The sequence below is a fragment of the Staurois parvus genome, unplaced genomic scaffold, assembly GCF_062004578.1.
Source record: "Staurois parvus isolate SC_StPar_1 unplaced genomic scaffold, SC_StPar_1.0 ptg000136l, whole genome shotgun sequence".
NCBI lineage: Eukaryota > Metazoa > Chordata > Amphibia > Anura > Ranidae > Staurois > Staurois parvus.
Window position 1 is genome coordinate 15,131,566 of NW_028317932.1, and position 23,687 is coordinate 15,155,252.

Consider the following 23,687-nt stretch of genomic DNA (forward strand, 5'->3'; position numbering starts at 1 on the left):
TCTCATGTCATTTTCGCAACAAAGTCTGTTCCTTTTCTTCGTCTTTATGTCCAGCATCCTCGAAAAGGATTGCTCGCAAAGATATGTTGTAACAAACGGTATGAAAATTCATCCCCCATAGTAATTCATCCCCCATATAGTAATTCATCCCCCATATAGTAATTCATCCCCCATATTAATTCATCCCCCATATTAAGTCCCCAAGTCCCCCCTGTGTCAATTCACTTACCTTTGCTCCGCGCGTTCCTCTCGCTGTATTCCCGCGCCATTCCGGTCTTCAGGGCGGACTGTGAGAGGAGCCTAGCTCCTCTCACGTTCGTCACGCTGCCCCGCCTACACACATCCTGACAGCCAATCACTGGCTATCAGGATGTGAGTGGCAGCGAGACTGGCCAATCATTGCATTTGAGTCCCTGCCGCCCGAGAGGAGGGAGGGGAGCGGGCGCCCGGCACACAAGAGCCGCGGCTTGCCGACCACTGGGCATGTCATCACAAATCATATGAGTCGGGTGTGGGTCACCTCCGCCGAACCCCCGAGACTGACTCACCGAACCCCTGGGGTTCGATCGAACCCAGGTTATGAACCACTGCTCTAGAGATTTTCATATGACCATTCCTACTAAAATTCTCAGAACATTTGATGACTTGACGAATGTCATTCACAAGTACTTCAAAAATGTTTTTGCTGTTAACATTTGATTTTGGATTGATGAAAGGACTTTCCTAAATGAAAATAAAGAAAGGAGGCAAGAATGGGTGAGGGTACCACTATCGAGGAGGGGGTTGGTGAGGGGGGCTGCAAAAGAGAATCCTGAGCCTCCTTCCAGCATGTTTCAACCAACATGTCTTCCTTGGATAGAGGAAGCACAATAACGGAATAGTCAATTTTGGAACAATTTAACTTCCCTAATGAAAACCCCATTCACTGTTAGAAGTTTGTTCGTTTGAGATACATTTTCCATCCTGCTTCTTCAAATTATGATTTGAACATTGATTTGACCCTACTAGTTATTAGAAAACTAAATAAACATTGTTACAACATTTCAAACTAATTTCTAGTGTATGGCCAGCTAAAATTTAACAACTGTGGTCTGTGTAGTAATCAAGTAGTGAGCAGCTGCAACACAATGTGGGAAGCTAGTTCATGTACAGTACAACTCAGACACACCGCAGGCCCCTGCTGGCCTGATTGTGACATTTCATGTCAAAAGGATGCCCAAAGGATCCACTGGATTCACATTTTTGGGTGTGCGGTAACATTTATACAAAATTTTAGAGGAGCAGACTATACAGCTGTTAAACTAAGCCAGGTGAGATGATCCCTTTACATGTTCATTTTATAGATCCAGGTACTCTAAGGTAGGCCCATAGAGTATGCAACTTGCTTTCCTGCAACCACAGTCCTGCTGAACCGGCCGAGATTCAATCCATCTATGGCCGGCTTTAGAGGCGCTCCCCATTGATTTCTTGAGATGAAGCTCAGTGCTGACAGATCTTTGCAGCTGCCTGTAGAGAATTTCTATATAGCCTACTACCTTTTATCCAAGTTGGCTTCTTTAGCTCCCTTGCATGTGTAAGAAATGTATTCAAGCAAACTTGTAAAGCTACTGGAAGGTCTGCTTTAAGAGAGTCCAAGCACTCCCTTGCAGTATTACAACACATGTCAGCTGTGCATATTTACGATCATAATGGCAGTATAAAGGTCCTAATAGCACTTCAGCTCAGACACCAGTACACAGCATGCAATGACTGCAGACCTCTCCTTGAATAACCCTTACCTGGGTTCACTGGTTTCTCATCAGTCAGTACATCACCAAGAAGACATGCACACGATGAAAAAAGGTACTTCGGTTTTTGCCACCACCAGAATCGCTTCTTCTTGGCCATCACACTGAGAAGCTGGGCCTTATCGCAGTCATTTAAACTGGAGACTGGTATCAAATCGCCCCCTGCATCGATTTCTCTCAGAAAAGTTTTTGTGGCTTTGGAAAACATCTTAAATGATCAAACTCCTAAAAACATAAATATGTATGAATTTACACAAGTATTATACATTCAAAATGCATTTTTATTTCTAGCATAGTCTTATTGTACATTTTGTTTTCCAATTAGAAGATGCTCTCTACCCCTGAGCTGATCATCCCAGTGAAGGAAAACTCCCAAAGTCCTCTCTTTTTTGGGTTCCCCTTTTCTGTTTGGAGATTTGGGCTTACTGGACCTGGTCTCTGTGTTCTCCTCCCCTCAGAATCATTACTACATGGACTGTCCCAATGCAATTACTTAATTCCACGGTGTCCTGTGATGTACGATAAAGAAATCAGGATTTCTTGTTTATCTGTAAAATCCTTTTCTTGGAATATATCACAGGACGGAGATTCCTCTCCTCTGGCTTGTGTTCCTCACTGCCTGCTACAAAACCCGAGGCTTAGCTGAGATGTGAGGGGAACGGACATGTCTGTTTACAGCCACTGCTCTATAGAGAACAAAGGATGGTCCAATCAGGTCCACCTGAAAAACAGGAAGGGGGACCCAAACGGTCAGTCCGTGTCAAAGAGGCCTAACACATGTAACAATGACGCAACTCTTCTGTGTCCTGTGATGTACTCTTAAGAAATACAAATGCACAGCTAAACCGAAAACCCCACGTTCTTCACTGCACCTATGGAGGTCTTACAGTCTTGACTTCATACATGTCTGCCTTTGCTCATCTCCATCAACTGATGAAAATGATTGGACTAGTAGTGTACAAAAGGAGATAGTTGACGCTATCCTTTCAGATCACAGAAAATGACAAGGACATTTTTGGCACGGTCAACAGGTATTTTCTGTACTTCATAAAAAAAATGTTCTTAGTCTAAGAAAACTAATTTAGCCGCCAAATTTAAAAGGTGAAATTCAAAAAAAAAAAAATAAAATCCTCACTGCAAGGGGGTGCTTTTATTTTTACAAATTATGGGGAAAATGCTAAAAGGTGTAAAACAGCAGTGTGTATATTCGATTATATTTATGAAGCTTTTTCCCCACACTAGGACATTTTGAAAATACATTGAAACACCCCACAAAAAAATTGCACTGAAAGTAGTCTAAAGTGTTAAAAGTGAATGTTTTGAGCACCTGCAATTAAGTTTTATATTATGTTTACTTGAAACCAAGGCCTCATATGTACACTTCTCCTGAGAGGAAAAAGCGGTAAACATGCCAAAGTTGCGTTTTTCAAATGCATTTTGGCACATTAAAGCGCATCAAGCATTGACGTTTATTCATTTCATCGGCCAGAATAATTATTTATGCTGGACATTGACAAACACTCAAACCCTAAAAACGTGTCTAGCAATTAGGTACATTTAAACACATTGGGTGTTTTTTCTGCCAAAATGTTCCTCTTCTGAACATGCCCCAGCCTCTAAACACCCATGTGGGCATGGACATGTAGGTCAACATAGAGGGCCGTTTAGGGGAATAAAAGATATCAATGCAATGCCTGTAAAATGGGTGTTTGAGAGCAATAGTGTTACTTAAGTAGCTTAGGATTCTATAAAATTACTGCTTCTATACATAAGAACACCATATAAGTAGGTTGCAATCACATGGCGTGAACTAGGAATGCACCGATACATCGGCCGGCTGAAATGTAAATCGCGTTATCAGCATTTTGCTGATAGGAAAAAAGGTGCGAATAATGGCCGCCAAAAACGCAAATTTTACCACGTTTAGGGTGCATTTTAAATAGGTCACGTGAATATAAAAAAACCCAAAAAACAACAACACATCAAAAATGCAACATGTATGCGTTGGTGGGTTTTCAATGTATTTTCAGGCCTGGATCATGCCAACGCAGTTTGTGTTGTCTGTTTTCGCAAGCACTTTTTTCACACAGTTTTAATGTTTCGTGCGCTTTAAAAAAAATTTTTTTTGGGGGGGGGGGGGGGCGACTTATTGCTAGGCAGATTAAAAAAAAAGCAAAAACATCAAAAACGCAACACGTGCATTTTTGATGCATTTTCAGTTTCAGGCCTGGTTCACCCCAATGCAGTTTGCTATTTGTTTTGCGCTTTTGCACGCATGTTTTTGACGCATTTTTAAAAAAATTTTTATTTGTGCCAATTCGTTGCTCAGCAGATTAAAAATGAAAAATGCATCAAACACAACACATGCTCATTTTCAAAGTGTTTCAAGCCTGGTCCACACTAATGCAGCTTGCTTTGTCTGTTTTTCAGTGCTTTATGCAGTGTGTTTGACACTTTTTGGCCAACGTGGGCAGATTAAAAACAAAACGCAGCAATTGCGTGAAAACGCATCAAAAACACACTACATGCATTTTTTTCAGCATCTCCATTGAAGTCTATTGAACCAAAAATGCAACATTTTGCATTTAAAAATGTCCCTGACCCTTTCCAAAAACGCAGCAACTCAAAAAAGCATAGATGTGAACGTGTGCATAAGAAACAATGTTAAATGCACTGTAGTGCATTTCTGCAAAAAGCCCTAAACGCATTTGTGTGAACCAGGCCTTAATAATTGAGAGGTGCTTTTTTTTTTTTTTTTTTAACTCTCCAAAGATGTGCCAAAAATGCAGCAAGCCAGATTTTTAGCACCGCAAGAGAAGCGTGATGGACCAGTGTGAAGACATACATTAAATTTAAAGGGATGCATTTTTCTTGAGCTTCTTTGTTTTTTTTACGCAAAATCAATGTAAAAACTGCTCAGTGCTAAAGCAGCCTACTGGCCAAAAAGGTGCTGAAAATAAATTCATATCAATTTAAATTCATGATATTAAAAAGTTGAATACAGTTACATAAAAAATATATATATTTAAAAAAAAAAAAACAAAAAAAAAAAACTATTTTTGGTTTTTCGGTTTCAGTCCAAGAATTTTCATTTTTTGGGTGCACCACTAGTGTGAACAAGGCAGGGCCCAGACACAAAAGGAGTGCATTTGGGCAGTCAAAGGCCAAAAACTAGCATGTTAGTTTTTTGGCAGCAAACTGCATTTACAGTGGCTCAGAAGTGGCAGGACTCCAGGAACCACCAAAAAATTAATCTGTTTAGAAAAAAGTAGACCTCTCAAAGTTTTTGGCAATAGTATAACTTTGGAATTTGAACCCCAATTTCAGAATGCACATGGCTGCAAAGTTAGGAAAAAACTATTTAACCACTTCAATACAGGGCACTTGAACCCCCTTCCTGACCAGGCCAATTTTCAGCGCTCTCAAACTTTGAATGACAAATTGCGTGGTCATGAAACACTGTACCCAAACTAAATTTTTAGCATTTTGTTCACACAACTAGAGCTTTCTTTTGGTTGTTTTTAATCACCACTGGGGTTTTTATTTTTGCTAAAATTGACAAAAAAAAAAAAAAAAAAAGGACAAAGAAAAAAAAAGTTTGCAAAACAAAGCAAAAAAAAAAAAAACACATTTTTCTTTGTTTCGGTTATAAAAAAGTTTGCAAATAAATAATTGTTCATAAATTTCTATTGTTTCTGGGCTGTACTACAGGTATAAACAAATAACATGCACATACAGCAGGTAAAATAAGTATTGAACAGGTCACCATTTTTCTCAGTAAATATATTTCTTAAGGTGCTATTGACATGAAATTTTCACCACGTCGGTAATAACCCATGCAAGCCATACATACAAAGAAACCAAGACAAATACATTCAGAAATGAAGTGATGTGTAATAAAATGGAATGACACAGAGAAAAAGTATTATACATGCTAAATGAAATGTAATACTTTGTACAAAATCCTTGGTTAGTAATGACAGCTTCAAGACGCCTCCTGTATGGAGAAACTAGTGGCATGCATTGCTCAGGTGAGATTTTGGCCCATTCTTCCGCACATTCTTCAAATCTTTAAGGTTCTGTGGGCCTCTTCTATGATCTCTGATCTTTAGTTCTTTCCATAGATTTTATATTAGATTCAAGTCCAGTGATTGGCTGGGCCAATTTAGCAGCTTTATTTTCTCTCTTTAAAACCAATTGAGAGTTTCCTTGGCTTTGTGTTTGGGATCATTTTCTTGCTGAAATGTCCACCGTCGCTTCATCTTCATCAACCTGGTAAATGGCAGATTTTTTATCAAGAATGTCTTCGTTCATTTTTCCCATTCATCTTTCCTTCAATGACATGACGTTTGCCAGTACCGTATGTGGAAAAACAATCCCACACCATGATGTTACCACCTCCAAACTTCACGGTTGGTATGGTGTTTTTGGGGTGATGTGCAGTACCATTTGACCACCAAACATGATGTGTGTATTATGGCATCCAGAGAGTTCAATTGTGGTCTCATCTAACCAGACTATATTCTCCCAGTATTTCACAGACTTTTCTAAATGTGCAGCAAACTTTAAATGAGCTTCAACATGCTTTTTCTTTAGCAATGGAGTCTTGCGTGGTGAGCCTGCATACAGGCCATGGCGGCTGAGTGCATTACTTGTTTTCTTTGAAACAACTGTACCTGTTAATTCCAGGTACTTCTGAAGCTCTCCACAAGTAGTCCTTGGCTCTTAGACAACTCTTTTGATAATTCTTTTCACTCCTCTGTCAGAAATCTTCTGAGCAGCACCTGGTTGTGGCTGATTTATGGTGAAATTATGTTTTTTCCACTTCTAGATTATGGCCCCAACAGTGCTCACTGGAACATTCAGAAGTATTAACCTTCTGTAACTAATGCCATCAGTATGTTTTGCAACAATAAGGTTGCAAAGCTCTTGTGAGAGCTTTTTGCTTTTACCCATCATGAGAGATTTCTTGTGTGACACCTTGGTAGTGAGACACCTTTTTATTGGCCATCAGTTTAGACTGAACCAGCTGCTATTAATTTGCACTGACAAGAGGCAGGATTGCTTTCTAATTACTGATAGATTTCAGCTGGTGTTGGAGCTCCCTTTCATGTGTTCAATACTTTTTCCCTGTACCATTCCATTTTATTACACATAACTTAATTTCTGAGCTTATTTGTTTTGGTTTCTTTGTATGTATGGATTGCATAGGTTGTTACCAACATGTGGTGAAAATGTAATGTCAACAGCACCTTTAGAACTATCTAGGCAAAATGGTGACGTGTTCAATACTTACTTTAAGCTCTGTATGTGGCATCACTGCGATCGTCAGGAGCAGGAGAATTTATTTTGGGATGTTCTTTGGTGGTAGGTTATGGTAACAAGAAATTTACAGCTAAATTAAAAAAAAAAATTAAAAAAAAAATTACTATTTACTATAAATTTACTATTTTGGGTCAGTTTTCCATTGATATATATATATATATATATATATATATATATATATATAAATAATATCAGGAGATATCCATTACCATTAACTTCCAAATGAAAGCCAAATTTGTCTTGAAAAAAAACAAGGCATAATTCACCTGAATGTACACTGTAGCTGTGATATGTACGGATTTACTAACACATGTCAAAGTTGCACAATTGTGCTTAGGCATTGCAATTTGTTTTCCCCTTCGGCATGAAGGGTAATAGGTAAACAGAATATATTTATAATAGGCTGAGAAAGACTGATCTACATTATATAGGTTTGATTTATGATATGAACTGCGGTATGGAAATCAGGCACATGGCTGTCTGTGGAAAAGGTCACATCACATTCTTCAGCTATAAATACTTTAAGTTTACTGGATGGAGAGATTGTGAAATAAGCAGTCACAGAGGACGCCATAATCCTATAGACTGTCAACACAGATCAGCTTTTTACATAACATAGCTAGTCAACAAAGTTAGTTACAGCACATACTTTAATTTGACCTCTTATGCCGACATTAAGGGCCAGTTCACACTCAGTCCAGGTGCGTTCCGGATGCATTTTTGCATGCTCGTTTTTGACGCATTTCAGTGCGTTTTTTTTATGCATTCCAGTTAATTTTTTCTTCTCTTTGTCTTCAATTTACATGTGTGTTCCAGTGCGTTTTACCACATTCCAGTACAGTTCTGTGCAGAAAAAAAATGCAGCCTGTTCTACTTTTTTTCTGCACCTGGAACTGCAAGCACTGATGGGAACTATAAAATGGTGTGTAGAGTAAGAGTTCTTGAGAAGGACCTGTTGGAGTGTTGGATGTGTGCTGGGAGATGTCAAACAGCTAGAGTTGGACTTGGCTAACAGACAGGAAGAGGTGAAGCCTCCCATTCAAGTCTATGGTGCTGCTCCACAATCGTGCGTTTGCAGAGCATTAGTACCATTTAACTTCATTATAGGAGTTTGTGGTGCAGTTTTAACACTTGGCAAATGCCTATCAACCACCTCAAAACCACACATAGGGCGGTTTAGGAGCGTTTGAGGAGCGGTAACACGCTTCCCAAACACCTAACGCTATAGAGGCTTTTGGCAAGAGTTAGAAATAAAGTCAAGTGTGAACGAGCTCTAATGCAGAAAAACCAAAGCTCTCTGCTAGAGTGCAGCACAAACAGCTGGCCCTATAGAAGAATAGTGTGAAGGGGCCCCACTGATCTGAGGACAACCCAAAATGTGCAATCTACTTTCACTGATAACTGACTGTACACAGGGAATAGAGAGCCACGTGACTCAGCAACAACACGTGACTCAGCAACAACACGTGACAGCTGGTCTCGTCCCTCTCCTCTATACTAAACTATACAAAAAGGGAAAAAGAATTGCACTTTAAATGATGGGTGAGAGTAGATGAGATGGAGGGGGAACCCTCACCTCTGCCTGGGGCTGGACACTGGAACATTCCATCTCTCCATTACTCAGTGACTTCAATACACAACACACTGAGGGAAGCTGAAGGCACAATAGACGATCAGGTATTTCTCATGTACTGTGTGTGTGGTCAGGTCTTCACACATCACATAACTACCTGCGGTCAGTATAGTTCCTGGAGAAGACTCCGAGCAGTGCACCCTCCATGTGTCCCTGACCTCCTACAAGTGTCCTCCACCCCCTCACCTCATACACACCAAGCCCCCTGACCACCCGTCTCCCACAACTCACCCCGCACATCTCCAGCCTTCCACTTCTTCCACCGCCCGGGCTACTACAGCAGTCTCTTACCTGGTCTCCGCCCCTCTCTGAAGTCCGTGTACTTCATTGGAGGAACACGGGGGATTAGAAGCGCTGTGATTGGTCGGACAGCTTGTCTCTATTAGAACTGAGAGGGCGGGAATGACTAGGAAGCCTAGATACATTAACCCTTCCCGTGCTGTGTGACTGTCATATGGCAGCTGGTGATGATAGATTGGACGTGACCTGACAGATCGGCGTGTTTATACCTAGACTTTCTGTAATGTTATCCTTTCTTACATTTTAACTGAAAGCAAAACTTTATTGTTCAGTTTTGGACAGAGTGGAGCGGGATTAGAACCCCTGTCAGGTTGTTGTTGCTGTTAGGGTGCTCCTTAGACCATGTTCACACTTGGCGTTTCCTAAATGCACAAGAAACGTGAAAAAGAAAAGGTCCTGCAAATGCAAATCCCTCCTGCAGGTCCAGTCATTGTTCACGGCCCTCCAAATGTGGTTAGCAGACGCACGCTTTGCTGCACGCTTTGACACATGGCAATCATGCTGCATTCACACCAAACCGCTCGCTGACATAACAAGCACTACTCTATGACCACAAACCTGGAGACTCTCTGGCATGTTTGGTGCTGGTCAGGCAGCCCAGTCAAGTGATTGGACTGTCCTATACATGAAATAAAAAATGCTGATTACCTTACACACAGTGTGAATGGGGCCTTAGGGAGAGGCACCCTCTATAGTTGTCCTATTTACAGAGGGGAGAGAGGGAGGAGGAGAGGAGAGAGAGAAGGGGGGGAGAGGAGAGAGAGAAGGGGGGGAGAGGAGGAGAGAGCGAGAAGGGGGGGGGAGAGAGAGAAGGGGGGAGAGGAGAGAGCGAGAAGGGGGGGGGAATAGAGAGAGAGCGAGAAGGGGAGGAGAGAGCGAAAAGGGGGGGAGAGGAGAGAGCGAGCGAGAAGGGGGGGGGGAGGAGAGAAAGAAGGGGGGAGAGGAGAGAGCGAGAAGGGGGGGGGAGTAGAGAGAGAGCGAGAAGGGGGGAGAGGAGAGAGAGAGCGAGAAGGGTGGGGAAGAGAGAGAGAAGGGGAGAAGAGGAGAGAGCGAGAAGGGGGGAGAGGAGAGAGGGAAGGGGGGAAGAGAAGGGGGGGAGAGGAGAGAGCGAGAAGGGGGGGGAGAGGAGAGAGAAAAGGGGGGGAAGAGGAGAGAGAAGGGGGGGAGGAAAGAGAGGGAGGGGGACAGGGGGGGTGAGAGGGAGAGGAGAGAGCGATAAGGAGAGACAAAGGGGGGAGAGAGAGAGAGATGGAACAAAAATCCTGAGTCAAGAGATCAGATTAGAGGGGAAATCTTGGGCTCAGGGACCATTGTGATTGAGCAAATTTTGACACCTTATCTGCATCTCTGAGCCTTTTGCAGATACATGAAAATTTAATCTATATTTAGATCCTGGGCTCAACTGTTCGATCAATTTTTAGATTCAGGGCTGCACAGTTTGATCTATTTTTAGATACTGGACTCAGCAGTTAGATCTATATTTAGATCCTGGGCTCTACAGTTCAATCTATTTTAAATTCTGGGCTCAACAGTTCAATTTTTTTTTTATCCTGGGCTCAACAATTCAATCGGTTTTTAGAACTTGGGCTTAACTGTGTAATCACTTGCCTACCGGGCACTTTCAACCCCTTCCTGCCCAGGCCAATTTTCAGCTTTCAGCACTGTCGCACTTTGAATGACTTTTGCGCAGTCATGCAACACTGTAATTGTTCATTTTTATCATTTTTTTTAGACATATAGAGCTTTCGTTTGGTGGTATTTACTCACCACTGGGTTTTTTGATTGCTAAATAAATTAAAAAAGACCAAACATTTTGAAAAAAAATTTCTGTTAAAAAATATTGCAAATAGGTAATTTTTCTCCTTCACTGATTTGCACTGATAGGCTGCACTGATGGGTACTGATGAGGCGGCACTTATGGACACTTCTGGGATTGCACTGATGCACACTGTTGGGGCTGCACTGATGCCCTCTGATGTGTGACTACACTTGCACTTACTGATTACCAGCTCTCCAGTGCAGCTGATACCCGGCAACTTTATTTACATTGTGATCAGCTGTGTCATTGGACACAGCTGATCGCATGGTAAAAAGCTGTTGTGATTGGCCCTTTACAGTGTCATATGATCAGCTGTGTCCAAAAGACACAGCAATCACAGAGCTCACCAGATGTGCGCCCCAGGGGGTACACAGTAGGCGCAGTTCTAGTAGAGCACGACATATGATGCCCTCCCAGAACTAGATGATCGCACTGTAGTCGCCATTCAGCTATAGCCCGGTCGTCTAATGGTTAAATAGCCACTACCTTTAAAAGGGCACTATTTCTGATTTTGTTTTAGGTTTCTTCCCTAATTTGGCTTAAAGTGGTTGTAAAGTTAAAAGATTTTTTTAACGTAATGCATTCTATACATTAAAGTGGTAGTAAATTCTATGTTAAAAAAAATGCTGACATAAATGACTCCCCTGCCTCTCAGTGGGTAACGCGATCTGAGACGAGCATGCGCAGCTCAGACTGCATTTATGGTCTGCTATGGCGAAGTGACTCCTGTGTGCATGCATGGAAGTGACATCACCGCAGCCCGGCCATTTAAGTGGCCAAAGATGTAGAACCTGGAAGGAAGACATAAAAGTGCTGTGGATGAGAGAGAGCCGTGACAGCCCAGCACTAAACGGCTCCGTATGTAAGTATGCTTCTCATAATGCGCTAGTATGCAGTGCATACTATTACATGGTGTCATCTTTTATTAAATTACCTTTATCACTGGTTGAAGCAGTCATTGTCATTTATACACTGTATTGGATTTGTGTTTTACAACTATTTGCTTGTAGGGATTATTTTAGCACCTTTAGTGGGTTAGGAGGGCTGTCAGGTGTTTATTGCCTTGCGATTAATGTAATCACTCATTTTTTATTTATCCATTCGTTAGTTTCATGTATTTATTTCACTGATTGGCTGTTTTTCTTGGGGACTTGTTTTATATAAGCAGCCTTGTTGCTGATGCTCATGTATTTACACTTTGGCTTATTTTCGGTATATATGTTATTTAATTATAATTTTTGTTTATTCTGAAATCAAGTGTGTTCACTTTTCAAGCTGTGAATGGCTGCTAGGTGTTTATTTATTGGTCATTATTTTGAATATTTGAGTACTGATTCATGTTATTATTTTTTTATTTATTCTGTTTACATTGGTTCGGCAGCGCAACACTTTTTATTCCTATGGTTTTGTTTATGTGGGAACACAGTTGGTGTTTGCAGCAGCCTCTGATAATTATTACTGTGGGTGGGCAGCGCATTTGAGTTTTTAGTTTATCAGTCTACAAGTGCAGTTTCTCCAGAACTTATTACAGGCATACCTCGGTTTACGAATTTAAGTACCATATTTTTTGCTCCATAAGATGCACCTGACCATAAGACACACCTAGGTTTTAGAGGCAGAAAACAGGAAAAAAAATATTCTGAACCAATGGTACAGGAGATGACCAGAGACCGCAGACACAGTACAGGAGATGACCAGAGACCGTGGACACAGTACAGGAGATGACCAGAGACCGCGGACACAGTACAGGAGATGACCAGAGACCGCGGACACAGTACAGGACATGACCAGAGACCGCGGACACAGTACAGGAGATGACCAGAGACTACGGAAACAGTACAGGAGATGACCAGAGACTGCGGAAACAGTACAGGAGATGACCAGAGACTGCAGATACACTACAGGAGATGACCAGAGACTGCGGACACAGTACAGGAGATGACCAGAGACTGCGGACACAGTACAGGGATGACCAGAGACTGCGGACACAGTACAGGAGATGACCAGAGACTGCAGACCCAGTACAGGAGATGACCAGAGACTGCAGACACAGTACAGGAGATGACCAGAGACTGCAGACACAGTACAGGAGATGACCAGAGACTGCGGACACAGTACAGGAGATGACCAGAGACTGCGGACATAGTACAGGAGATGACCAGAGACTGCGGACACAGTACAGGAGATGACCAGAGACTGCGGACACAGTACAGGAGATGACCAGAGACTGCGGACACAGTACAGGAGATGGCCAGAGACTATGGACATAGTACAGGAAATGACCAGAGACTGCAGACATAGTACAGGAGCTGACCAGAGACTGCGGACAGTACAGGGATGACCAGAGACTGTGGATAGTAGAGGAGATGACTGCTGACCTTTGGGGAGGGGGGGGAGCGGGTACCTGAATTTGACAGATACCCGCTCTTACTTCCGTGGAGCTGTTCTTTGGTTAGTGTCAGCTCTGCAGCGGGACCTTACCTGTTCCTCTATCCAGCGGCACGCTGTCTTCCCGGCTTCTGTAGTGTGGGCGCTCGGCTTGACAGCCGGGTGCCCAGTGCGCATGAGCGAGAGCGAGAGAGGGGAACTCACACACCAAAATAAAAAAAAGAAAAATGGCATGGGGGTCCCCCCCAAAATCCATACCAGACCCTTATCAGAGCATGCAGCCTGGCAGGTCAGGAAAGGGGGGGAGGGGGGAGTGAGCCATGACAGGCCACATGCCCGCAACATGGGGGGGTGCTTTGTTGATGGGGACAAGGGCCTCTTCCCCACAACCCTGGCCGGTGGTTATGGGGGTCTGCGGGCAAGGGGCTTATTGGAATTTGGAAGCCCTCTGTAACAAGGGGGCCCCCAGATCCCGCCCCCCCATGTGAATGAGTATGGGGTACATGGTCCCGATACTCATTCACAAAAAAACAGAAAAAGAGTAGTGTGAAAAAAGGAAACTGTCTTTGACAAGTCCTTTATTAAAAGAAAAAACTAAAAGAATGTCCCCTGCAGTAGATCCAACGTCAATCACGATGCCCGCCGCCGACCCAAAAAAAGAAAAAAAAAAAAAGGCTCCGCTTCCGAAGATGACTCCTGCCATCTGCCTGCTCCGGTGGTTTGACAGTTCTTAAATATGTAAGGGGCGGGGCCACCCAGGGACATCCCCCGTGTGACCCCGCCCCATGTGACATCATTCATGTCACATGGGTTAGGGTCACATGCGTGATTGGAGGAAGTAGAATTGTAAGTGACACTGAAGGTGCGTTGAGATAGGTAAGATTCGAACCAATGGAGAGTGCAGTCATGGAGACCAAGTAAATAGTTTTTTGAGGAGGAGGGGGTGGTCAACTGTGTCAAAGGCAGCAGAGAGGTCCAAGAGTAAAGCCAGGAATACACGGTAAGAAAATTGACCAATTGGTCATCCAACGACCAATGAAACAGCGTTTCGCTGGTCAAAATCAAGGCCCACATTAACCAAATTGAAAAAAAATTGTTCATCAAGCAGTCAATTTCATACGTAGTGTTGACGTCTTCTGTACAAGTGGAAGTGATGCAGTGTGCGTGTGACCTTGTAGCCACGCCCTGCCGCCCAAAATGAGCATTGTCCTTTGTTGCAGGGACCGGCGTTAGAACGTATTATTAATAGATACTGTGCGGGCTCCAAGGTGGAAGCATCTTCGTACGCCTGTTGTTTCTTCACGAACGTACAGTTGATATTCAACATGGATAAGGCCCAGATTTAAAAAACTTTGTATAATTACACTTGGTGTTTTGGCTATCCAAAAATATAAACATAGGACAACATGCAACAGAAGAATTTGGACCAAGCTGTGGCTGCAGAACCGAGACCAGTATTCACACATCGAACTAATTCGAGAATTACAGGAGAATAATCCAGATGACTACAGGAACTATCTGAGGATGTCTGATGCCTGTTTCCAACAACTATATATATAAAACAAGAACAACTGATACATAAAAATATAATATGCATAATTCTGTTTTCATTATCTCATTAGGTCAATCTACTTTTAACATTTGGATTTTTAGTTCATGTTTACGAAGATTCCTTGGGCATAAACGTCCGGGTCATCTTCTGTTTCCGCTCATGTGTGATAGCGCATTATAGATTTTTTTCTGATGACCGTCATACCATAGCATAGAAAATCGGTTGTTTGCATGCGAAACAACAACATTTTTCAATGTTGTTCAACCGTATTTTTTCATTCACAATATTGTTATCGGTTATAACATCCTACTCATCAACGTAGAGAAAATCAGTCAATCATTTGATCAACAAAAGTTTTTGTACGATTTTCTTACCTTGTATTCCTGACATAAGAGTAAGGAATAGTGACCATTGGAGGTTAGTAAGTTGTTTGTGAGTTTTAGGAGAGCAGGTTCTGTGGATTGTTGTTGGTGAAATCCAGACCGAAGGGGATCAAGAAGGTTATTCTCAATGAGGTGGAAGCTCAGCCAGTTCAAGGAGTTTGGAGGCAAAAGGGAGTAAGGAGATGGGTCTTAGGTTGCTAAGATTGGTGGGGCCCAGTGAGGCCTTTTTAAGTATGGGGTTGACTAGCACATGTTTTAGAGAATTGGGGAAGATGCCAGTAGAAAGGGAGAGATTGAAGATATGAGTTAAAGAGTAAAGGATAGAGCCAGAGGGTGACTGTAGTATTTGCGAGGGAACAGGGTCCAGGGGACAGGTGGTTAGGTGGGCTTTAGAAAAAAAATAAGTTTACCAACCTCCTCTATAGCAGCTGGGTTAAACAAGGGAAGTATAGATTGTGCAGCTGGACAAGGAGTGTAGGGTGAGGGAGATATCTGTGCAGTGGAGATCTCATCACGAATTGTATCAATCTTATTTCTGAAGTGATAACGATCTCCTGGGCAGTGAGTGAATTAGTGGGTGGAGGTAAAGAAGGACAAAGTAGAGAGAGGTAGAAAAGGGTTGACAGGGATTGCGTGAGAGAGTGCTAATGAGAGTGATAAAATAGGTCTGGCAGTGTGGAGGGAATTTTTTTTTTTTGAAGGGCAGATTTATATTGGTTGAAGTCTTGCTGGGTTTTAGTCTTACGCCATAAACGCTCAAGAGCACGGCTATTTTTTGAGGCATCTGGTATTGTCTGTTTGCCAGGGCTGTAGTGGTCGGGGACTCATTCTGTGTGTAGTGAGGGGGGCCAATGTGTCCACGTTGGATGACAGTGAACTGTTGTAGACAGAAGTGGCCAGGTTGGGGCAGGCCAGGGCTGAGATTTTGTCATAGAGACAATCTGTTGCAGAAAAAAGGCGAGAAGAGTTAAGATAGCAAAGGTTTCTACGGGTAACTGGTAGTTGGAAGACAAGTAGGAGGAAGCCAAGGAGAGAGTGAAGCTAATAAGGGAGAAATCAGAGAAAGCAAAAGGAAAGTTGGTGAGGTTGCAAGGAGTGCATAGGTAGGAGAATACAAGGTCAAGGCAGTTACCAATCGAGTGAGTAGAAGCATGTGTCCATTGTTTTAGATAAAAAGAAGTGGTTAGGCTCAGAAGTTCAGAGGTAGCAGGAGTGTTAAGAATAATAGGGATGTTTTTTTCACCGAGAATGATTGTGGGAAGTTCAGAAGAGAGCAAGTCAGGCAGGCAGAGAAGTCATCCAGGAAGCTTGATACCGGTCCAGGAGGCCGATAGATCACTGCAATTCTTAAAGAAGTTGGAGAGAACAGACGTATGCAGTGAACTTTAAATGAGGATAGGGACAGAGAGGGAGGTGAGTGAAAGGCCTGAAAAGTGCTTTGAGGGGATAGGAGGATTCCAACTCCATCTCCTTTCTGTCCACTAGGCCTGGGAGAGTGAGTCCAGAGGAGACCACCATGGGAGAGGGCAGCAGGAGAGGGAAAGTCAGTTTCATGAAGCCAGGTTTCTGTAATTCCAAGTAGGCTAATGGAGTTTGTGATAAAAAGATCATGGACAGAGGTGAGTTTGTTACAGACAGAGCAGGCATTCCAAAGGCACAGGAAAAGGGGAGACTGGTTCTAGGAAGAAGAGGAATAGTAACCAGATTGTGTGGATTGCGGCCACGGTTAGAGGATAAGGGGTGCCGGGTGTGATGATCAAACGAAAAAGATGGCGGCCCAGGATTTGGGGAAATGTCTCCAGATGTTAGGAGAAGCAGCAGGGTGAGAGAGGTAATATGGGAGTATTACTTATATGGAGGGACAGGTCCCAGTGTCCTGGAGGTTTTAATAGTATGTGGGTTCAGAATTAGCAGGAGTTGATGAGTGCAGTAATAAGGTGAAGACAGGAGTGAGGGTGATATATGTAAGCTGTGGGGTGGAGAGTTTGAAGAGAGAGGATACAACTGTGAGAAGGAGGAGTAGGGAGTGCATGTTACAGAGTGGTGAGATGAAGACGCAGACTTGGTAAGAGCTGAAAGAGCTGGATGGGGAAACAGGTCACTTGTAGTCTGTTTAGTATTTGTAGTTGTCTGCTTCTCACTTTGTGCATTCGCTGCAGTGCTCAATACTTAATCAAAGATGATAGTTGCAGTGCTGCCCTTGGCAATGCCTCCCCTAAGGAAGGCCTAAATTTATACTAAGTTGGGTAGGGGTATTGCCAATGAATCAATTAGAAATGCATAGGCGAGACACATGGCTAGCAGGGCAAACTTCTCACACCAAAGGAGGACTACAAGAGACAACAAGAGAGCAGGAGGGCAGAGTTGTAAAGATTAGGATCGGCTCATAAATTTGGGTTCACCAATAAGAGCAAAATAAACACCACAGTAATATGAACAGAGTTAAAGATTTTGGAAGCAATAAGAATTACCAATAAGAACATTGATAGTTATAAATCAGCTCCAGTTAGAGGTGGATTTTAAAAGCAGTATAAATTACCATACAGCAGAGCATCATCATTCATACATGGCATGGGCGATAGTGCAGATGGATATTGCTCGCAGACATTTACCATATAGCAGTGCAGGGTGAATTATCATTCATACATGGCATGGGCGATAGTACAGATGGATATTGTTCGCAGACATTTACCATATAGCAGTGCAGGGTGAATTATCATTCATACATGGCATGGGCGATAGTACAGATGGATATTGCTCACAGACATTTACCATACAGCAGTGCAGGGTGAATTATCATTCATACATGGCATGGGCGATAGTGCAGATGGATATTGCTCGCAGACATTTACCTGTGATGGGATAGAGAAGAGTTATTCAGATGATGCAGAGCCGAAGTGTAATGCTCAGTACTTAATCCAAGATCAATACTTTATACAAGATGATAGTTGCCAATGCTACCCCTGGCTGTGCTGCCCCTGGCTAAATTTCTATAAGTTTGCTGCCCTTTGTAGCTTTTTGACACACTTCTGAAAAAAGGCTTACAGATGCAGAAAAGGTGTCAAAATGGGCTCAGAAGTCCCCAAAATGGATGCAACAATGCAAAAAAAAAAATCACGGAAGAAGGGATTAAAAGGCCATTTCTGGTTTTGGGGGCCTTACTTCCAGTTTCAGGAGATGGTTGTTTCCCAACAAATTTCTTGTTTTTTTAAATCTGGAATCAATTGATATTTTATCCCTATGGTCATTCCTTGGTAAAATTAAGCCAAAAGGGGAAAAACACAAATACATTTTTGGGTCGTGCCTCTAAATTTTTGTGCTTCTGGAAAAAAGCTCAGAGATGCAGAATAGGTGTCAAAATGGGCTGTAAAAAACAGATCCAACAATGCTTAAAAATAAAAAGGCAAAAAAAGTAATGTAAAAAGGGTTTAAAAGGCCACTGCCCGTTTTGGAAGCCTTGCTTCCGGCTTCAAGAAATTCCTTGGCTTTTTAAGGCTGGAATCAACTCACATTTAATCCCTCTGGTTATTTGTGGGTAAAATAAAGCCTAAGCCCTGGTTCACAGTGAATGCAATTTCAAAGTAATGCGATTTGGTCCCATTTATAGTGTGACTTTAAAGTAACGTTGATATAGACACAGGTGCGGTTTCAGTGCCATTTACCTTAATGAATTGCAATGAAGTGGTGAAAAAGTAATGCAGGAACGATTTTTCAAATCACGCTACTTGCAATCGCACATATTAAGACAATGAAATATATCAGATTCGACTTCAGCTACAATTTGCAAATCTCATGTCCCACCTGAAGTCGCACCTGGTGTGAACCAGGACTAAAAGGCTAAAAAAGCAAACAAAATTTGGTTTTGTTTGGTGAGAATATGAGAACATGATAGGTGTTGCATGTTAAAGTGATACTAAAGGCATTTATAAAAAATAATTAACATGCCATACTTACCTACTCCCCGATCCTCCTATGTAGGAAATTAAAGTTGAGAGGAATCATTAGATATGCCCATGTGATTGGAGGATTCAGTAAGGCTCATGGAGTGATTGGACTTTGCATACTTCATGTGGTGGAATGATATAAGGGTCTTAAAAGGGACATGCACGTTGAAAGCTTACTTTATGTGAGTAGTAGAAGAAATTTAATTATTTTTGTGTTTCTTATGTTATGGGGTTTCACTATTACATCTTAGTTGTTTTTTGGGGCTTCGGACACCCATCTGGAATATGGAGTGAGGTTCCCCTAGAGCAGGGGTCCTCAAACTTTTTAAACAGGGGGCCAGTTCACTGTCCCTCAGACCGTTGGAGGGCCGGACTATAGTTTAAAACAAAAAAAACTATGAACAAATGCGGACACAGTACAGGAGATGACCAGAGACTGCGGACATACAACAGCGGCAGGAATACTGGGCCGGCCGCTCCATAAGATGCACAGACATTTCCCCCCAAGTGTGTCTTATGGAGCGAAATAGTGCCCCATCATTGGTGTCAGTGGGAAGAATCGTGCCCCATCATTAGTGTCAGAGGGAGGAATAGTGCCCCATCATTGGTGTCAGTGGGAAGAAACGTGCCCCATCATTGGTGTCAGTGGGAAGAAACGTGCCCCATCATTGGTGTCAGTGGGAGGAATAGTGCCCCATCATTGGTGTCAGTGGGAGGAATAGTGCCCCATCATTGGTGTCAGTGGGAGGAATAGTGCCCTATCATTGGTGTCAGTGGGAGGAATAGTGCCCCATCATTGGTGTCAGTGGGAAGAATCGTGCCCCATCATTGGTGTCAGTGGGAAGAATCGTACCCCATCATTAGTGTCAGTGGGAGGAATAGTGCCCCATCATTGGTGTCAGTGGGAAGAAATGTGCCCCATCATTGGTGTCAGTGGGAAGAAATGTGCCCCATCATTGGTGTCAGTGGGAAGAATCATGCCCCATCATTAGTGTCAGTGGGAAGAAACGTGCCCCATCATTGGTATCAGTGGAAGGAATAGTGCCCTATCATTGGTGTCAGTGGGAGGAATAGTGCCCCATCATTGGTGTCAGTGGGAAGAATCGTGCCCCATCATTGGTGTCAGTGGGAAGAATCGTACCCCATCATTAGTGTCAGTGGGAGGAATAGTGCCCCATCATTGGTGTCAGTGGGAAGAAATGTGCCCCATCATTGGTGTCAGTGGGAGGAATAGTGCCCCATCATTGGTGTCAGTGGGAGGAATAGTGCCCCATCATTGGTGTCAGTGGGAGGAATAGTGCCCCATCATTGGTGTCAGTGGGAAGAATCATGCCCCATCATTAGTGTCAGTGGGAAGAAACGTGCCCCATCATTGGTATCAGTGGAAGGAATAGTGCCCTATCATTGGTGTCAATGGGAGGAATAGTGCCCCATCATTGGTGTCAGTGGGAAGAATCGTGCCCCATCATTGGTGTCAGTGGGAAGAATCGTACCCCATCATTAGTGTCAGTGGGAAGAATAGTGCCCCATCATTGGTGTCAGTGGGAAGAAATGTGCCTCATCATTGGTGTCAGTGGGAAGAAATGTGCCCCATCATTGGTGTCAGTGGGAAGAATCATGCCCCATCATTAGTGTCAGTGGGAAGAAACGTGCCCCATCATTGGTATCAGTGGAAGGAATAGTGCCCTATCATTGGTGTCAGTGGGAGGAATAGTGCCCCATCATTGGTGTCAGTGGGAAGAATCGTGCCCCATCATTGGTGTCAGTGGGAAGAATCGTACCCCATCATTAGTGTCAGTGGGAGGAATAGTGCCCCATCATTGGTGTCAGTGGGAAGAAATGTGCCCCATCATTGGTGTCAGTGGGAGGAATAGTGCCCCATCATTGGTGTCAGTGGGAGGAATAGTGCCCCATCATTGGTGTCAGTGGGAGGAATAGTGCCCCATCATTGGTGTCAGTGGGAGGAATAGTGCCCCATCATTGGTGTCAGTGGGAAGAATCATGCCCCATCATTAGTGTCAGTGGGAAGAAACGTGCCCCATCATTGGTATCAGTGGAAGGAATAGTGCCCTATCATTGGTGTCAATGGGAGGAATAGTGCCCTATCATTGGTGTCAATGGGAGGAATAGTGCCCCATCATTGGTGTCAGTGGGAAGAATAGTGCCCTATCATTGGTGTCAATGGGAGGAATAGTGCCCCATCATTGGTGTCAGTGGGAGGAATAGTGCCCTATCATTGGTGTCAATGGGAGGAATAGTGCCCCATCATTGGTGTCAGTGGGAGGAATAGTGCCCTATCATTGGTGTCAATGGGAGGAATAGTGCCCCATCATTGGTGTCAGTGGGAAGAATCGTGCCCCATCATTGGTGTCAGTGGGAAGAATCGTGCCCCATCATTAGTGTCAGTGGGAGGAATAGTGCCCCATCATTGGTGTCAGTGGGAAGAAATGTGCCCCATCATTGGTGTCAGTGGGAAGAATTGTGCCCCATCATTGGTGTCAGTGGGATGAATAGTGCCCCATCATTGGTGTCAGTGGGAAGAATTGTGCCCCATCATTGGTGTCAGTAGGAGGAATAGTGCCCCATCATTGGTGTCAGTGGGAGGAATAGTGCTCCATCATTGGTGTCAGTGGGAAGAAACGTGCCCCATCATTGGTGTCAGTGGGAGGAATAGTGCCCTATCATTGGTGTCAGTGGGAAGAATTGTGCCCCATCATTGGTGTCAGTGGGAGGAATAGTGCCCCATCATTGGTGTCAGTGGGAGGAATAGTGCCCCATCATTGGTGTCAGTGGGAGGAATAGTGCCCCATCATTGGTGTCAGTGGGAAGAATCGTGCCCCATCATTGGTGTCAGTGGGAGGAATAGTGCCCCATCATTGGTGTCAGTGGGAAGAAATGTGCCCCATCATTGGTGTCAGTGGGAAGAAACGTGCCCCATCATTGGTGTCAGTGGGAGGAATAGTGCCCCATCATTGGTGTCAGTGGGAAGAATAGTGCCCCATCATTGGTGTCAGTGGGAAGAAACGTGCCCCATCATTGGTGTCAGTGGGAAGGAACGTGCCCCATCATTGGTGTCAGTGGGAGGAATAGTGCCCTATCATTGGTGTCAGTGGGAAGAATTGTGCCCCATCATTGCTGTCAGTGGGAGGAATAGTGCCCCATCATTGGTGTCAGTGGGAGGAATAGTGCCCCATCATTGGTGTCAGTGGGAGGAATAGTGCCCCATCATTAGTGTCAGTGGGGGGAGGAATAGTGCCCCTTCGTTGGTGTCAGTGTGGGGGGGGGGATAGTGCCCCGTCATTGGTGTCAGTGGGGGAAGGGGATAGTGTCCCAATATTGGTGTCAGTGGGAAGAATAGTGTCCCATCATTGGTGTCAGTGGGAGGAATAGTGCCCCATCATTGGTGTCAGTGGGAAGAATCGTGCCCCATCATTGGTATCAGTGGGAGGAATAGTGCCCCATCATTGGTGTCATTGGGAGGAATAGCGCCCCATCATTGGTGTCAGTGGGGGGAGGAATAGTGCCCCTTCGTTGGTGTCAGTGTGTGTGGGGGGAATAGTGCCCCATCATTGGTGTCAGTGGGGGAAGGGGATAGTGTCCCAACATTGGTGTCAGTGGGAGGAATAGTGTCGCATCGTTGGTGTCAGTGGGAAGAATGGTGCCCCATCTTTGGTATCAGTGGGAGGAATAGTTTATCATTGGTGTCAGTGGGGGGGGAATAGTGCCCCGTCATTGGTGTCAGTGGGGGGGATAGTGTCCCAACATTGGTGTCAGTGGGAGGAATAATACCCCATCATTGGTGTCAGTGGGGGAAGGAATAGTGTTCCATTTTTGGTGTCAGCGGGAAGAAACGTGCCCCATCATTGGTGTCAGTGGGAAGAAACGTGCCCCATCATTGGTGTCAGTGGGAGGAATAGTGCCCCATCATTGGTGTCAGTGGGAGGAATAGTGCCCCATCATTGGTGTCAGTGGGAGGAATAGTGCCCCATCATTGGTGTCAGTGGGAGGAATAGTGCCCCATCATTGGTGTCAGTGGGGGGAGGAATAGTGCCCCTTCACTGGTGTCAGTGTGGGGGGGGGGAATAGTGCCCCGTCATTGGTGTCAGTGGGGGAAGGGGATAGTGTCCCAACATTGGTGTCAGTGGGAAGAATCGTGCCCCATTATTAGTGTCAGTGGGAGGAATAGTGCCCCATCATTGGTGTCATTGGGAGGAATAGTGCCCCATCATTGGTGTCAGTGGGGGGGGAATAGTGCCCCGTCATTGGTGTCAGTGGGGGGGATAGTGTCCCAACATTGGTGTCAGTGGGAGGAATAATACCCCATCATTGGTGTCAGTGGGGGAAGGAATAGTGTTCCATTTTTGGTGTCAGCGGGGGGTGGAATAGTGCCCCATCATTGGTGTCAGTGGGGGGGGAATAGTGCCCCATCATTGGTGTCAGTGGGGGGGAGGAATAGTGCCCCATCATTGGTGTCAGTAGGAGGAATAATGCCCCATCATTAGTATCAGTGACACCAATGATGGGGCACTATTCCTCCCACTAACACCAATGACACT

The 23,687-nt window shown here is 44.1% G+C and overlaps 1 protein-coding gene across 2 annotated transcripts in view; it reads right to left on the reverse strand.

Moving 5' to 3' along the window:
• Positions 1 to 9,047, reverse strand: part of GSDME (gasdermin E) — a 144,902-nt gene extending 135,855 nt beyond the window's left edge. For both annotated transcript variants that reach the window (XM_089673210.1, XM_089673209.1), the window contains exons 1-2: positions 8,977 to 9,047; positions 1,779 to 2,012 (exon numbers count right to left, since the gene is read on the reverse strand). In XM_089673210.1, coding sequence (XP_089529336.1) covers positions 1,779 to 1,995 — 217 coding nt within the window. In that variant the 5' untranslated portion in view covers positions 1,996 to 2,012; positions 8,977 to 9,047. The remainder of the gene's footprint in view (positions 1 to 1,778; positions 2,013 to 8,976) is intronic.
• Between the last annotated feature and the right edge of the window lie 14,640 nt (positions 9,048 to 23,687).